The sequence below is a fragment of the Typopeltis vanoorti genome, chromosome 10 (genome assembly GCF_054136105.1).
Source record: "Typopeltis vanoorti isolate ZY-2024b chromosome 10, IOZ_Tvanoo_1.0, whole genome shotgun sequence".
In the NCBI taxonomy this organism is placed as follows: domain Eukaryota; kingdom Metazoa; phylum Arthropoda; class Arachnida; order Uropygi; family Thelyphonidae; genus Typopeltis; species Typopeltis vanoorti.
Window position 1 is genome coordinate 66,772,333 of NC_143558.1, and position 17,880 is coordinate 66,790,212.

General features: G+C 34.3%; 1 protein-coding gene across 3 annotated transcripts in view; it reads right to left on the reverse strand.

Annotated features, from left to right (window-relative positions):
- Positions 1-17,880, reverse strand: part of LOC150102479 (uncharacterized) — a 547,971-nt gene that overhangs the window by 89,333 nt on the left and 440,758 nt on the right. For all 3 annotated transcript variants that reach the window (XM_090399126.1, XM_090399124.1, XM_090399125.1), the window contains one exon: positions 1,744-1,952. In XM_090399126.1, the coding sequence (XP_090255252.1) occupies positions 1,744-1,952 (209 nt within the window). The remainder of the gene's footprint in view (positions 1-1,743; positions 1,953-17,880) is intronic.

Here is a 17,880-nt window from a genome sequence, read left to right on the forward strand (position 1 = left end):
AGATTAAATCGTGTGCTATCATATACGAGAGAGATAAACCAAGGAGTCCGACAGGGATGTCCCCTTTCAGCAACTCTTTTTAATATTTATCTAAATGAAATAATAATAAAATGGAATAAAAATTTACATCAAGGTATTAAACTTTCTCCTACTGTGAACTTAAACACTCTCCATTTTGCCAATGACCAAATAATAATTATAAATTCTGAAGATAACTTAGAGAAAGGTATTTTAAATTTCAATGAGATAGCCAAAGATTATGGAATATCAACAGAAAAATCAAAAACAATGGCCTTTAAAGGAAAAGATCCAGTAAGAACTAATAGATAACAAAATTTTAGAACAGGTGAATTCATTTAACTACCTAGGATGTATGATTACATAAGAGAAAATCACTTAGAAAAAGATATAAACCTAAAACTTGCAAAATATTTAAAAATAACAGGTTTAATTAACTCTATATTTAAACCAAACCTAGTACAAAAACAAACCAAACTAAAAGTATACAATACATTAGCCCTACCAATCCTATTGAATGGAAGTGAAATCTGGACAATAAAACAAAAAGACAAATAAAGATTAATAACAGCTAAAATGAAGTTTATGAGTAAAACTGCAAAGTATACTCTATTTAATCACAAAAGAAACGAAATTATGAAAGAATTAAACCAGGAATTAGTAATAGAAAAAATTAAAATATATATAACACAAATGGATGGAACATGTTGAATGAATGAAAACAGGAAGATTACCAAAACAAGCCTGAAATTACAAACCATTAGGAAAAAGAAAACCAGGACGCCCTCTTAAGAGATTCAACGATGCCGATGAATTGGCTCCCCACCATACTAACATTGCTTATTCTATTATCTATATCCAAATTTAACTTTCCATCTTAACCAAAAATTGTGCTTAAATTGTTTAAGTATTTTATTTGTTCTATATTTTTCCAGTGAGGATGCCATGGTTTTCTACTTCTGCCTATTTTCAAAGTTTTTGCCTTTTTATTGCTGATTTTCATAACAAATTTGTTACAGCTGTTATGCAATTTAATTAAGAAGTCCATAAGACTTGTACTAGATTATTTATATGTATGATATCATATGTAAGAAGAAAAGAGTGAATTGAATGGCAGGTTTAATGACATCTTAAAAAAGGACCAGCTTTTCATTTTTTATGTCAGTTGCATTCTCTAATGACACAAAAAATGGCTCCTTTTTTTTTTTTTGAGACCACAGAGGGTTTTTAGTAGCATCCTCTGTGGGTGCAACGACACACGTCTCCACTTTTTTTTTTTTTTTTTTTGAGACCATGAGGGTTCTTAGTAGCATCCTCTGTGGGTGCAAAGACAAGTCTTACTGTCTAATTCTCCATTTTGAAATTTGTCCACATCAACCTACTTAAACAGGCTACCATTCAAGAAGTTTATCTTCACGTTCAATGCTGAATACTACAGCTACTCTTCTCTTTTTGAAGTCTATTTCAGAAATTTTAAATGAAACTTTAAAATTTAAACCATTTTACTTTAAATTCACCGATATAGACAGAAGTAAAAGAATAATGCACGCGCACACACACACACAGTAATATCGCTTAATTATCCAGTAATGTTGAATTTCTGATCTATTTTCTGGTTAGTTAACTGAAAGTATGGTTAATTGAAAGTTTCATTATTTGAAGATTAGTAAAATGAGAGATCACTGTATGGCACTATAAAATATTCACGTGACAAATAAAACATACCTCAATATCTTTGATGTTTTTAGAAACTTCTTCATGACTCACAAAAGATTCCAATGGTTTAGTGGCTAATGCTGCTAAGCTGCCAAGTTTATCTTTTAGTGAAGCAACAACATTTTCCAGCTCACTATGATCTTTATCTGAAGGACAAGCTTCTCTCTGTTTCAAACTGATGACATCAGAATGTAGAGACTCCCACTGAGTAATCAAATCTAAAATAATACAGCAGTAATTAAAATTTACTCCAAGATGCATTTTATTTATTTATTTTAAATCAATCCATAAACAAGCAGTGACGAAATCTAAAACAACAGTGCCTTGTGTGGGCAATGTTTAGGAAGAAAAGAAGAATCTCAATCTATTTCTTGAAGAGTTGGAGGTTGTATATTCATTGGGAAAAGTGGTATGAGGAAGAAATAAGACAAATAGATTGAAAAAAGAGAGTGAGAAGTTCAAAAATGAGCTATGTATAGATAATGACCAGAAGCATTTGTTTTCACATGATTTGAGGAAAGCAGATGAATGTTATGATAATTTATGTGGAGCAATGTTCATGAAAATAACTATATAAAAGAAGACATAATACAGAAATAGGAGAAACATTGTTAAGCAGACTGTCTTCTGAATATAATCCAGCATTATGTAAAAACCACATTTTAAGGTTGGGCAGATTTTGAATTTATAAAGTGCTGGAAGTTGTGAAGTATCATTCTGAATGAGAAAAGGATAGATACCAGGACCTGATTTATGCATCAACCAGACCAGCTTAGGGCCTTACATTTCAAGGTCCTTCAACCTAGGACCTTGGACCTTTTACCCAGTAGAGGGGCCTCTTAAAATCTACAGCTTACGAACCACAACAACCTTAAAAGCTCTGCAGGATAGGCTAAATATAAAAATCAGTTTGAGAAGAGAAAATTAACTTTGGCTGGAGATCAAAACATAATCAAGGATAAGAGGGGTGTGAATAAAATCTTTTTTTTTTCTGAAAAGGACAGACCTGTGTTTGGTAGCATTGAAATTCACTAGACTTGAGTATGGTGAGGAGATCAGTGTTAAGGCACTGGTTATAGAAGGTCTTAAAACTTGAATCATCATTTGAGCACTACATGCGTTTTACTGAGACAACTCCTCTTTATTAATTAATTATTATTATTATTTCATTTTTAAGCATAGGATTGATAAATGCTTGCTTGAATGCTATTGAATAAATGTTAGATAAATGTGATAGCTGGTATAGGGAATACAGGATGGATGGTAATGCTAGCTCACTCATTTCTAGCACAACTGGAGGCATACAACCAGGACCAAGGGCTCATTTGTATCAAGAGTACTAAGGATTTTTCTGATATTCTGACATAACCTAAGAGAGGGCATGCTGTGAGCTGTTTGTGGTATACCATATTTACTCAAATATAACTCGTGCTTCCCTCCCCACCAAAAAAAAAGTAAAGTTAAAAAATCATGGTGAGATATATGCAGGGATTTTCAGAAACTAAAGCTTTTTAGGTAAAAATAAATTGAACAGAATTTATCATAATTAGCACATTATTTATAAAATAATGTGCTAATTATAAATTATAAATTAGATACATTTAAATTTTAATTATCAACGTTATTTACGTGATCAACCGCTCACCTTCATCATGCAATATATGCAAATCTTTCGCGACAATTATCACTGTCCCCAAAGATTCAAATTAACAAATGACTACTGAGAAGTGAAAGCTAAGCATGAAGCAGACAGCAGTGGTAGGCCAGTAGAAATAGCGCAGCTATGAAAACTTTTTAATTTCTTTTTTCGTAAAGTAAAATCAGAGATGCAAGATATATGTGAGGGTGGGTTATATTCGAGTGAATACAATGATGGGAGGAGATTTGTCTTAGTTGTCTACACAATACTTGGAGTAAAAAATTGATACCAAGAGACCTACCTGCCTTTAGGTGATGGTAGTATGAACTGGATGTGAGAAAGAGGGTGAAAACAAGGAAGGGCAAAAGTTGTATCTAACAGCCTTGAAAAAAACTAGAAGGCTATACTGCCATTTAAGCAAGAGGCATTTGGCCCTTATGAGTCTGTTGGTGATATAAGTTATTACTGCTGTTTCTTCTTCTTCTTCCCATGGTCTACAACAGGGTTTCTCAAACTGTGTTCCGCGGAAGGTGAATAGGTGTTCTGCGAGAAGTACTGGAATTTGTCGTTTTAGTTTTCTAAGCATTTTTCATGAATAAATATTTTATAGTAGAAATATTCTGAGGAGAATAATATTCGTGAATATGTCGAAAAGCTCAGACCCAGAACGCCTAATAACATCTGTGTATCGTCAATTTTCACACATCGAAACCTTTCAACATTTGGAAAAGGGAATACCGCTGTTTATGACGCGTCATAAAAATTGCCTGCTAGCAGATTATAACAATGGTGGCTGTTCTCAAAACTGAAGGAAATGACATCTGTGTAGCAAATGTCAGTGACCAAATGGCATATTTTTAAACATGGAAATATTCATGAATTATCGTTAATTTTCACACATCGAAATCTTTCAACAATCGGGAAAGAGAATACCCCCGTTTATGACCGATCATAAAAATTGTCTGCAAGCTGATTACAACAATGGGGGGGGGGGGGGTTCTCAAAACTGAACGAAATAACATCTGTGTTGCAAGTGACCAATCAGCAAAGAAGTATACAGAAAATTTTTCCACTGAAATGGAAGACCAAGGTAGTTTGTATCCGGTTCTCAAATCTAGTAATACTGAATACTTTCTTCGCAAGTTCGTATGGCAGTGTGCAAGTGCTTGTTCTGAAACCGGAGTGTCGTGATTTTTTTAAAAGTAATAGGAATACAGATTTAAATTCTAATACGAATAAGAGACAAGGCACTTTGTTTAATTTTGGTATTAAGAAATCTCTTATTGAAGGTGTTCGTGATGTGCAACAGATAGTGAGTCATCCACTTCAAGCTACAAAGATCTCAAGGATGTACAAAAGGAGGGGAAAACTACCGGCGCACAGAAGAAAAAGTCTGCATTCACTCGTAAATACTTATAATAATATTATAAATTATATTTGGTGATCTGAACGGGATATGTCAATGAAAATCAGCACAAATTAATTTAATGATGTTTGCCTGAGGAAACTACAACATGCTACAAAATTTCATTAGTCCAGTGATTGATAACTAATTTAAATAGAATTTTATATTTGTCAACATGCCACACCGTATACATAAGTGTACTAATACTCTTTATGATTATGCAATAAATTAATTATTAATACTTATGTTAATGTATGAACTTTAAAAAATTTTGGAAAGGTATTTACGAGTAAATTTGTTGGGACTGGGTCCTCATCTTTTAAAAATAGAATTCTTCTTACTCTTTTAACTAATTTTATAATTAATATATCTGATTTATTTCAAACTGTTTAATTTTTGTTGCTGAACATTTTATCAAATCATTCTTATTACAATTGCATTTGCATTATTTTACACAGTAGTACTTTTCTTACAAGTATTGCTACAATTCACATTTACTTTTGTGTCTTGCAGTCTTTTTTTTTACTATTTTGCATTATTCATTTACTTTTATATTATTCAACATTTCTTATTTATAATCTTATTGTTTTTCATACTAAAGTTACCTTTATAACACAATTATATTTGTTTTTATTATAGCTCTGACAAATATTGGAATTTGAATATTATTCAAAAATTACCCATGGATTCTTGTTTAAAGACAAGAACTTTAACACAAGGAGGAGCAAGTGCTTCTGTTGACACATCTACTCGTATGATTAGAGAAGATATGGAATTACAAACTGTGGTTTCTTCAAAAGCTAATATTAAAGAACAAGAGTCATCTAAAAATAGACCAAAATGGAAGTACCATGAAAGTTATTTAAATTATGGATTTACGTGTATTGGCAATACACATGCTCCTGATGCAATGTGCGTTTTATGTAATAAAATGCTAGTAAACAGTTCTTTGGCTCCAGCTAAACTTCGTAGGCACTTTGAAACGAAACGCACTGATTACAAAGGAAAAGATATACATTTTTTAAGAGATGACGCGACTCGCTAGAAAAATCTAAACTTCAAATGGCTACAATTTCTACAACTGAAAATGCAACAGAGGCATCTTTTCGTGTGAGTTACCGCATTGCACTTCATGGTGAAGCTCATACAATTGGTGAGATGCTCATTAAGCCTTGTGTGAAAGACATTGTATCATGCCTATTAAACGAGCAGGTTGCTAAAAAAATAGATGCAGTACAATTATCAAATGATACTGTTTCACGCTGCATCAAAGTTCTTTCTGCTGACATATAGAAAGAAATAATTCATTGACTTTGCAGTGAATATTCATTGCAAATGGATGAATCTACAGATGTTGCAGGACTCGCTGTATTACTAGTGTTTGTTCATTACATATTTCATAAAAGTATTGAAGAAGATTTACTCATGCGAATATCTCCAAGAAAAAACTACCGGAGAAGATATATTCAACTGTATTAATAATTATATTACAAAACAGGAAATCGGTTGGGAGAAGTGTATTGATATTTGTATAAATGGTGCTCAAGCAATGGTAGGAAAGATGAAGGGAGTTGTAACATGTTATCCTGCAAGTAGCTACAAGAGCCACCAAAAGTGATTGTGTTTTGCATAGTAAAACAAGCACTAGTAACAAAAAGAATTCCTACATATTTAAAAACTATTTTGGATGAAGCCGTAAAAATGATCAACTATGTAAAATCTCGACCACTTCAATCCAGATTATTTAAACTTTTGTACGATGAAATGGGTAGTGTATATAACACAACTTTATTACATACTGAAGTGAGATGGCTATCCAGAGGAAAAACATTATTGAGGCTTTTTAAACTTTGTAGTGAGTTAATGGTCTTCTTGATGTCACATAATTTAGGACAAAATTTTATTGAATTATTAAGAAATTCTTTATGGTTGATGAGTCTTGCATATCTGGCAGATATTTTTACAAAGTGCAATGAAATTAACTTATCATTACAAGGAAAGAATATTACAATTTTTAATACAAGAGATAAAATTGCATCTTTTGATAGGAAGTTGCAATTCTGGATTTCTACAGTTGAACAGAATAATTTTGATTGTTTTACCACATTGCATGAATTTTTGACTGAAATAAATTCTAAAGTAAATGAAGAAATTTCTAACGTAATTTTAGAACACCTGCATGACTTAGAATCAACCCTTTTGCAATATTTTCCAAAATCCGGTGAGGACAATTCCTGGGTTCTGAATCCATTTACAGTGACAGCTAAGCTAGCAGGCTTCAGCGTAAGTGATTATGAAAATCTAATTGACTTAATTATTGACTGTGATTTAAAACAAAAATACAAGGAACTGCCAATAAATGATTTCTGGACAAATTTAACAGAAGAATACCCCAGCGTGTCAAAACTAGCTATTCTTATTTTACTTCCTTTTTTACAACGACATATCTATGCGAGGCAGGATTTTCATATTATGCTGCAACCAAATCAAAGTCCAGGAACAGACTCGATGCTACACCAAATATGAGATTTCAACTTTCTAATACTGTGCCTGATATCAAAAGAATTTGTAATTCAAAGACCCAAAAACATTGGAGTCATTAAGAACTTAATTTGCAATACACGTGTATATACCCTACTTTATTTTATTATTTTTATGTGTTTTGTTTTAATAATTAACATTTGACAATAAATGTTTGTATTTTCATAACGCATAGATTTACTCATTTATTTTATTTATTATTTATATTTACCTATCCTACAAAATAACCAAGATGTTCTGTTAAAATTTCAGGATTTGCAAAGTGTTCTGCCGTAGGAAAAGATAAAGAAAAATTTTCCACTAAAATTGAAGATCAAGGTAGTCTGTATCCAGTTCTCAAATCTAATAATACTGAATACTTTCTTCGCAAGTTCATATTGTAGGGTGAAAGTTTCGAAACCATAGTGCCGTGATTTTTTAAAAGTAATAAGCCAGCAGATTTAAATTTTAATATGAATAAGAGACAAGGCCTTTGTTTAATTTTGGTATTAAGAAATCTCTTATTGAAGGTGTTTATGACGCAACAGATAGCGAGTCATCCACTACCAGTCTACAAAGCGATCTCCAGGATGTACAAAAGAAGGGAAAAAACCACCATCATACAAGAAAAAAGTCTGCATTCACTCGTAAGTACTTATAATAATATTATAAATTTTTGGTGATCAGAATGGGATATTGAAAATATCCCATTCTGATCACCATATTGAAAAGTCAATGAAAATCAGCACAAATTAATTTAATGATGTTTATGCTTAATTGGTTTAATTAATTATTAATTAATAATAAAAATCAGCTAAATTAACAATTAATTATTAATTAATACATTACAAAATAACCAAGGTGTTCCATGAAAATTTCAGGATTTGTGAAGTGTTCCATCATAGAAAAAGTTTGAGAAACCCTGGTCTACAATATGACCATTGAGTAGATATCAGGAAATATTCCTCATAAAAATCTTCCATTCAGTTCTTTGATTGACACTTAGCTTTTAGTTCTGTAAGTGAATCATCTGCCCATTCTTTATATTATCTATCCAGTTTATTACAGGTCTACCTCTTCATCAAGTTCCTGGAATAAGTTTTTCAAGAAATTGCACTGAGATGCTATTAGATCTGCCAATACAACCAAGTGAGATGAAAATGTTTCCTTCAAATCTTTGTTATGATGTTATCTCTTGGACTAGCAAAGGAATTGATTCTTTACCTTACTTTCAAATTTGGGACATGATCTTTAGAAGTTGTCTATAGCACCTCACTGCAAAATGTCAATAACCTCTTTTAAGAAAATTCAAGTTTCACTTCTGTACAAAACTGAATTAACCAGTGTGTCAATAAGATGCAATCTGTTGGTAATTGTAAGCTTATCTGTCCACAGTGGTTTTAGTCTTTACACTGTTGTTGCTTTTGCAATTTTTTGTTCTAATATCTTGTCTTGATCTTCTGCCTTTATTACAGATATTACCTATGTATTTAAACTGATGGGCATCTCCTCAAGTATGAATTTTTTAGTTTTTGTCACAACACTTCTTTCTTGGTCCATCCATCTATCCACTATGCATCATTGCATCATCAGATGCCGTATGGTCATTCTATTGCTCAGTGATGTGCCACACTAGTTCTTGCCAGGTGATTCTGTTTTTGTGCTTTTTCTGGAGGCTTCAACTCAACTAATGATCATCATCATTCACTCCAGACACCAATTATGCATCACACTGAGGATCTATCCCTTCCTCTTTTTCCAGGAACTTTGCCTTTTATTACAGAAACAGCAATCAGACCAAAGAAAGTAGACATAGAAACTAGAGATCATCCCAACTAGCATTGTTATAGTACCACAATACAAGGTTGAGACTGGTTGGGAGAAAATCTGTAGGGAAAAAAAAAAATGTAGATGAGGTTAATTTTTGGAGTTGGAAAGAGGAGAAATAACACATACAGTGTATTTGGAGAGAAAAGCTAGTTATGAAAAGGTTGTAGATTTATCAAACTCAAAACCCTGAGGTTGAAATGTTAAGTAAATAAATTTAAATTAATGAGTTTTTATTATTAAATAAAAACTTCATAATTCTCCCAACACCAGTTGGGAGAATTATGACGATTATTCAGTATTAGGTAATCAGAACTAGGAGAGGGGTAAAGGTAGCAAAGTGACCCAAGAAATAATTTAATAAGATGTTTAATAAGTTGTTAAATCATACTGAACAGTCAGAAAACTATTTAATAATAGAAACTCATTAAATTTATTTATTTAACATTTCAACCTCAGGGTTTTGAGTTTGATAAATCTACATCTTGCTTTCTGACAATATTAGACTCTTCTTAATAAGTGGTGTGTTGTTACGTATTCCTACACTGTGGGAATGTCAAAGGAGCATAATAACACACTTCTGATTTTTGTTACTGCATATTATATTATGCCCAAAATTGCTTTCTTCATGTTGAGATTTGTAATAATTTACAAGAACTTTTTTTCTTTAAAAAAATAAAATCATTTATTGGCTATTAATAATTTTCATGTTCTGACACTTATATCAGTATCATGATCATTTTAGTTGAACCACTTTAAATGATGGCAATCCAACTATCAGGCTGTGCATTACAATGTGTGTGTGTGTTCCTTCAGGTCAGTCAGCCTGCTTTACGAGATGAAAAATCCTATCATTTCCATTGAGATTAGCTAACTCACCTTCAACTGAAAGTCCTTATGTCTTCATGTCCTAGATAGGATTTGAGCTTGAGTCTTTACAATGAAGGGCACTGTCAATACGAATTGACTACAGAGGTTGTCAGTATTTCCAGTTATATACAAGGAACAATTGACTGTATTAATGAAGTATGGTCATGACCATGTTGAAATCAAGTTATAAAGCTGAAGTAAGCTGCTTGCAAAGGAAGAAGACTATTCTTAAAATTTTTCACTATTAGGCATGAGAATTATATGTGTAATGTAAATAGTCCACTATAGGTATATATACATAAGAAAATATAATAAAACTCAGAGCACCTACGTAAGAAACATCATGATTTTTATCATAAAACTTCAGGATTAACTAATGCTGCAATTAAATAGGACTTAAGCATGTTAAAGCCTAGATCATCACAACCTTTTAACTGCAGCACTGGTTAATCCTGAAATCCTATGATGTTTCTTATGTAGGTGCTCTGAGGGGGAAGATTATGATTATGAAATCAGAGCCTTATAGCAATGCCTGATATGAGCAAAGTGACTAAAATTAAATGTCTACATTGAGGTCCTGAAGACTGTTAACAAGAATGCAAGATCACCATAATCTGAGGGTAGGGCCACTCTTCTTGACTAGAGTCCTATGAGATACCAACTTTTGGAGAAACTAAAAGACAAGTCCGAGCACAAGAAAACACTATGACCACTGTAAGAGTCCTGTGGTAAACTTAGATGATTAGCATCAGAAGGCAACGAGTGGTTTAGACTATTTAAGGTGAAGCGAAGTCTAGATCATGAATCTCGTGTACTTATTTTTAAGGTCATGAAGTAACTACAGAAATCCAGCCTTTAAAAGACATTTGCTTGCAACTTAGACAATATTAATACTGTGGGTGGGCTAAGAATCAGAAAATCTAAAAATAGCACTCTAGAGATCAAACATAATATTTTCTCAAGTTACTACAGGCCTCCAAGCAAGCAGAAGGATGATAGTGGTCTCACACTTGGTAATGAAAATCATCCACTACCTAAAAATGCATCTGATCATCCATGCCACATGGAGATTCAAATTGATACCAGTAGTGTTGAAAGATGACACTAGCCATTCAGCAAATTAGGATGGCAAATCTTCTGTTTGCAGATCTGCCAGCTAAGTTTAAAGAAGATATATTGTAACTACTATCCTACAACATCAGAGATTGTCTTTTAGATTTTTCTCCCAAAAGTTGATGTCACATAGAGATCTCTTCTAACAAGAATGCAGATTACCATAATCTTTTCCAAGGATCATGGTAATCTGCATTCTTGTTAAAAAAAAAGTTTTCAGAAAATAGCTGTATATACACTTTTTTTTTCTTTTCAGCCATTTTCAGTCCACTGCTGGATAAAGGTTCCCCCCCCCCCCCAAGTTCTTTCCACATTTCTCTGTTCTTGGCAATGGTTGACCAATTTTCCCCACTAAAATTTGACAATTCATCACTCCGCCTTCTTTTAGGACGTCCTCGGCCTCGTTTCCCTTCTTTTGGAATCCAGTTCGTTAGAATGGTCCATCACTCATCTTCTCTTCTGGATATAAGAGAAGATGAGTGATGGCCCTGACCCATTTCCATTTTAGTCATTTATGGTGAAGAATGATGTCAGTAATATGAGTCTGGCTTCTTATCTTTTAATGTGATGCCTAGCATCAACTTCTCCATTTTTTCTTTAAGTTGTTGCTAGTTTATTTGCCAGTGCTTTAGTTAGAGACCAAGTTTCACAACCATATGTGATGACTGGAAGTATACACTGGTTAAATGTCTTCCTTTTTAAACAGAGTGAGACATCATTGTTTTGAAAAATGCTTTTCAATTTTCTGAATGCACTCCAGGCAAGTTGAACTCTCCTATTTATTTCCTTTTGGAGTCCACAGTTTAGATCAATGAGATGACCTAAGTATGTATATGAAGAGACTTTTTCCAAGAAATTGTTTTCTATTATTGTTTTTTGGTGTTACAAAATGATTAAACATGATTTTAGTTTTTCTCTGTTTATTTTTAGAACGACTTTTCTGATTTCATGATATAGGTCTTCTATCATTATATTAAGGTCTTCTGGAGTGTTTGCAAAAATTATATCATCTGCATATCTTAAGGTGTGTTAAGTTTCTGTTATTAATTTTTATACCAAGATTTTCCCAGTTTATATTATTAAATATTTCTTGAAGGACTGCTGTAAAGATTTTGGATGATAGAGAGTCTCCTTGTCAGACACCTTTTTCAATTGATATTTTATTGCTACTCGTGTGAAGTTGGATTGTTGCTGTTGTAGTGTGGTATATTTCCTGGAGGAGGTTCATATATTCTCTATGATTTCAGTGATGCTGGAGTGCTTTGATTATTGCATTATTTTTGATGAAATCAAAGACTTTGTCATAATCAATAAAGGCTAAACAGAGAGGCAATTAGAGTTTTCTTCTGCTTTTTCTATTATTTGTTTTACTGCATGAATATGATCAATATGATCAATTGTGTTAACGCCTTTATGGAATCCTGCGTGTTCTACTGGTTGATTTGAGTCTAGAAGAGGAGTTAACCTGTTTGTTATTACTTTTGTGAGAATTTTGTACAGATTAGCATGAATACTAATTGGTCTATAGTTCTTTGTCCCCTTTTTTAAATAACAGTGAGTAGCATTTTTCCAGTATCTTCCCCCTTCTAGGCATAAATTAGGTTGTTTCCTCTCCATTTAATTAATTAATTCTATGTGAATTAGGTCTTCACCAGGACATTTTTCATTTGCTTTAATGCTGGTTTTATTTCACTTGAAGTGAATGGGGGGAGGGGTGAATTCTATATGCGATGGAGAAGAGTTATTTATATTTGATTTATCTATTAAAAGATCACTATAGAGTTCTTTATAAAATTCTTCTAGCCTACTTAAGATTTGTTCTTGGTTCCTTATTGTAGTTCCATTCTTATCTTTTATTGCAGTTATTTGACTTTTACCAAATGATAAATGTTGTTTTCTTAGTATTTTAATATTTTTATTATTTTCAATTGTTTCTTTTTAGTGTTATAAGATCTTATTTCATTTCTCATCTTTTTCCTTATTGTTTTGCATATTTCTGCATATTCTATTTTAGAAGTTAAGTTTTTGTCTTGTTTCATATTTCACCTCTTTTTTTAGTAGTTGTAAAGTTTCCTCTGAAAGTTTATGGTTCTTTCTGTTGCTTTTGAATTCGTTGGATGTTAGGTTTGTTCTCTGTTAAAATTTTGGATCACTAAACATCCAATTTGGGGTTTATTTTAATTTTGGTTCTCACCAGTCAGTGGTCACTTCCTGTTTTTACTCAATTTAGTACTGAGTTATCTTGGACTATTTCTTTATTATTATACAGTATATAATCTATTTCATTTTTTATTTCTCCGTTTGGACTTCTACATGTCCATCTTCTTTTGAGGGCTTTCTAAAAAAATGTATTCATAATATAAATAGGCGCCTCCGTAGCGCAATTGGAAGAACGACGGTACATTGCGCCCTTCGATTGGAATAGGCCTAAGTTCGATTCTCGTCGCGACGGGAGGAATCTTTATCTGGTCGATTTCAATCGAAGGTGAGTTAGCCGATCTCATATGGAGGTAGCAGGGTTTTTTCTCCCGGAAACTCGGGTTTTTCATCCCGCATACATACGAATCGGCCCATCAGAACACACGCAATTTACAGACAAAAATTACTAGTTGTGGTGGTGTTGGAAGTGGGCGGTAGATGGCGTTGATGGAGATGATTCGTAGTAGAGGTTAGGTGTAGAGAGAATTGTAGATGTCCTCCCACGATGAGTCTTCGGACTCCTTGGAGGTATCAGGAATAATAATAATAATAATAATAATAAAGCTTGTTACTGATAGAGAATTCTGTAAGAGCCATTGTTGCTTGTACCATATGTATATGGTACAAGCAGCAACTCTGGAATGGCTCTGTGTCTATTTGGTGAGTGAGATGACCTACTTTGGCATTAAAATCATCCATTACTATAGTAAAGTTTTGATTGCTATTTCTTTTTTTGTTTAGAGTGTGCTGCAGTGAGTCATAAAATGCTTCTATCTCTTCATCAGTGTGGGATAAGGTGGGAGCATATATTTGGATGATCCTGATTTTAAGTTTGGATACTTCAACAATTTACAATTGATACTAGCAAGTGTTAGTTATTGGAATTTGTCCCCATTCCTCCAAAGCAGCACTGAGTTCAGTGACAGATCGAAGACATGCTGTTCAATCACCACTCCAATTCACCCCATAGGTGTTCAATGGGATTGAAGTCAGGACTCTGTGCAGGCCAGGGCAGTCGTTTAACACCCATCTCTTCATACCATTCCATAACAGCTTTGTGGCCTTGGGGCATTGTCATTTTGACAGTAACACAGGTCCATTCCATAAAAACTCCACAGTGTATGAATCACCAGATTATCCAGAATATCAAGATACTGAGTTGCCTTCATGGAACCTCAGACAACAATTAGTGGTCCCAAACCAGCTGAATGCACTCCTTTACCACAAACTTTAATGTGTATACAACACAATGTGGTAACAAGCATTCACCAGACTGCCTCCACACCTTGCCAGACTAGAAACAGGTGAACCTTGATTCATCACTCCATAGTACCGTTTTCCACTGGTCAATTACCCAGTTCACAAGCTCTTTGCATTAGGCCAGATGGGCCGCCTTGATCATTATTGTGATGTTTGACTTTGTGTGCCACTGCTCTTCTGTGTAAATCCAGTAAATAGAGTTCTTTTCATACAATATTAGTGCCCACCATGCTGTTACTAGTGCTCTGGAGGAACTCATCACGGATGGTCTGTGCCGATTGTTGCCAGTTTTTGCGTGCCATCCATTTTATCCTGTCTCTGTTGGTCATTTTTGGCAGCCACCCAGGGTATTCTCCTGCACTAGTGATGCAAGAATGTCTCCATTTGTTGATCACATCGCCAACTGCATGTATGGACATGACACCAATGTGACAGCCCACGATGACACCTCTCTCTTTCAGTCACTGAGGTCACATCGTGTTGCCATACCAACTGTATTCAATTGCTACGAAGAAATACTGCTTCCTACTGTCTGTACACCAGTTTATATTATTAATTCCAAACCTGGAATTATGGAACATTCCAAACCTGGAATGTTCCATAACTTCAAATAACAGGAGTGCCTGTGAAAAAAGGAAGCCAATAACCGAGGCTTTTGTTTGGAATTATGGCCAAACTAACTAAAGCCAAGGAATCTAGTTAGTTTGTTAATTGTATTAAGTGTGTGTGTTCATTCTCTGGCTTTTTTGTTTTTTTTTTTGCATGTGAATGTGTGATGAAGAATCTGATTTTCTACAAGGGAAAAAAACTCTGTTGACATCCATATGAGGCCAGCTAACTTATCTTCAGCTGGAAAGCACGGGTAAAGTTTCCTTGCATTCTGACATTTGAATCCAGGTCTTTTAAAGGACAAATGTCATGATGTTTTTCTTGTGACTATATCACAGAGGCATTCCACAATTAACAGATAGAATATCACCATAACATTCCTGTTAAGGTCTGTAGGGCAGTAATTTCCCAGGAAGAGATGTTCCATCTGGCAATTACATATAGAAAAAAGTCATGACTTAACCATACAACTCTAGGGTTAACCAAATTCTGGTATTAAATGCTGTTAAGCAAGCTAACCTACTCTTCCAGAATTTACTGCCTTATATATCCCTCTCCCCCAAAAAAAAAAAAAAAAAAAAAAAAATCCTACAAGTATAGCTCACCATAAATGTTGCAAATCTCATCTTTTTATAAAAATTACTTTGACTTCAACAGGATATACATAGGGTAATGACAAAATTATGTTGACATTTATATGGAATGAACATTTTAATTTTCTTTTCTTTCTCAGATATAATGGGGAGGTTAATGCTAGAAGAAAGAAGAGTGGTGGCAAGCTTGATGGAAGTCGGGGGCGCGCCGACCATATGTGCAAGGTGTGCGAAGCACAGAGGTGCCAAAGAGGAGGAAATACTTTTTTAAAAAAACATGATTTTTTTTTATTGGTGGGGGTGGGGTGCCAACTAAAGTTTTGCACACAGCCGCTGGACACTACTGCCGTGCCCCTGATGGAAGTGTTTCGTTTACCAACCATAATCTGCAAAAAGTTAAAAGAACAATTTCAATGAGACCCACCAAGCCATTTAACAATTTATTGTAGATACGAAAAGCTTGTTTGGACTGTTTCAGTTGCGGACAACTACAAAGGTAATGCTGGAAGTCCCATAACAGACAGAAGTGAAATTAACATTGCTGTTATTCAGCAATCAATTCTGAATAGTCCAGGAAAGTCTACCAAATGATGCAGTTTGGAAACAGGGATTTCACGGAAAACTGTGTAGAGAAGTTTAAAGCAGGACCTCCAAATGCACCCATACCATATCCAAGCCATCTAAGCATTGACAAGTCAAAAATATTTTCATGCAAAATGATGCCAGATTTTAGCAGAAATGACAAATATTGTGTATCTGATGGAGTTTAGTGATGAAGCCACTTTTCACATTAGTGGTCATGTGAACTAACACAGCACAATCTTTTGGGTACTGAAAATCCACAAGTAATTTGTGAACAGGAAGGTACCTCCCGAAAGGTGAATGCCTGGCATATTGTTATCTTCACTGGTGTAATTGGATCTTACTTTGACACCTCATCAGTGTATTTTGAATCCTACTTGCATATGTTCGGTCCTGACCTATGCCATTGATGAACCTCCATTGATAATACACTCAGCAGGGTATTTTCAACAGGACGTTCACCTGTGTATTGTAATTTCTTAGATAACATATGTGGGATGAACTGGAGATCAAGGGACATCCACTCCACAGGACCTCATTACATGCCCAGAGGAAGAATTGTCCAAAATTTCCCATTGATCGCTATTGTACACTTCTGAAAAGTGTGTCGTGTAGGATTGTTACGGTTATTGCAGTGAAAGGAGGTCCTACATCTTATGGAGGGTGAGCACCATGGCTGTTTGTTCCTGATATTATGGTGTCCATTGACTTCTTTCCAAGCAGTGTAGGTATCAGAAAGTACTATATAGTGGGTGTGAATCTGTCAGATTTAAGGTGATCTGTGGTGTTCGACTGGGATCAGTCCTTGGATTACCATTGTTCAATCTGTATATTAATATTTGGAAGAATCTGATAGATGTTCAATTTTGCTGACGATGCAGAAATAGCAGGGCAATCAGTAATGCTACTGATATACAGCATTTGCAGAGTGATTTGAATAACCTGGAACAGTGGGCAAATAATAATGGCTGTCAAGTCAATGTCAGTAAATGTAAAGTTATGCACTTTAGCGTGATGAGATTCCCAATGCCACATTATATTAGTGGGATTATGTTACAAGAAATTGATGAGACTGGGGATCTTGCAGTTATTATTATTATTACGAAATACCTCCAGGGAGTCCAAAGACTCATCGAGGGAGGGCACCTATTCTACACCTCTCCATCTCCACCAACTGCAACTACCTTCAAACACCACCACCATCTACAACTGATAACCACCACTAGCATTTTCACAGACAATCACAAACATCCATGCCCATGGCGGGATTTGAACCCGCAGCCTTCTGGCTGGAGAGTGGATCAGAAATTCAAAGGTCACTTTGCAAAATTGCATATACAACTCAGAAGATAACTGCAATGTGAAGACAAACATTGACATGTAAGGATATGAAAGTTATTTTGCTACTTAACATGGCTTTGATATAACTGCACCTAAATTACTATGTATAGATTTGGTCTCCTGAGTTCAGAGGGGATAAAGAAGCTGTGGAAAGGGTGTAAATAAAAGTAACAAAGATGATATTGAGA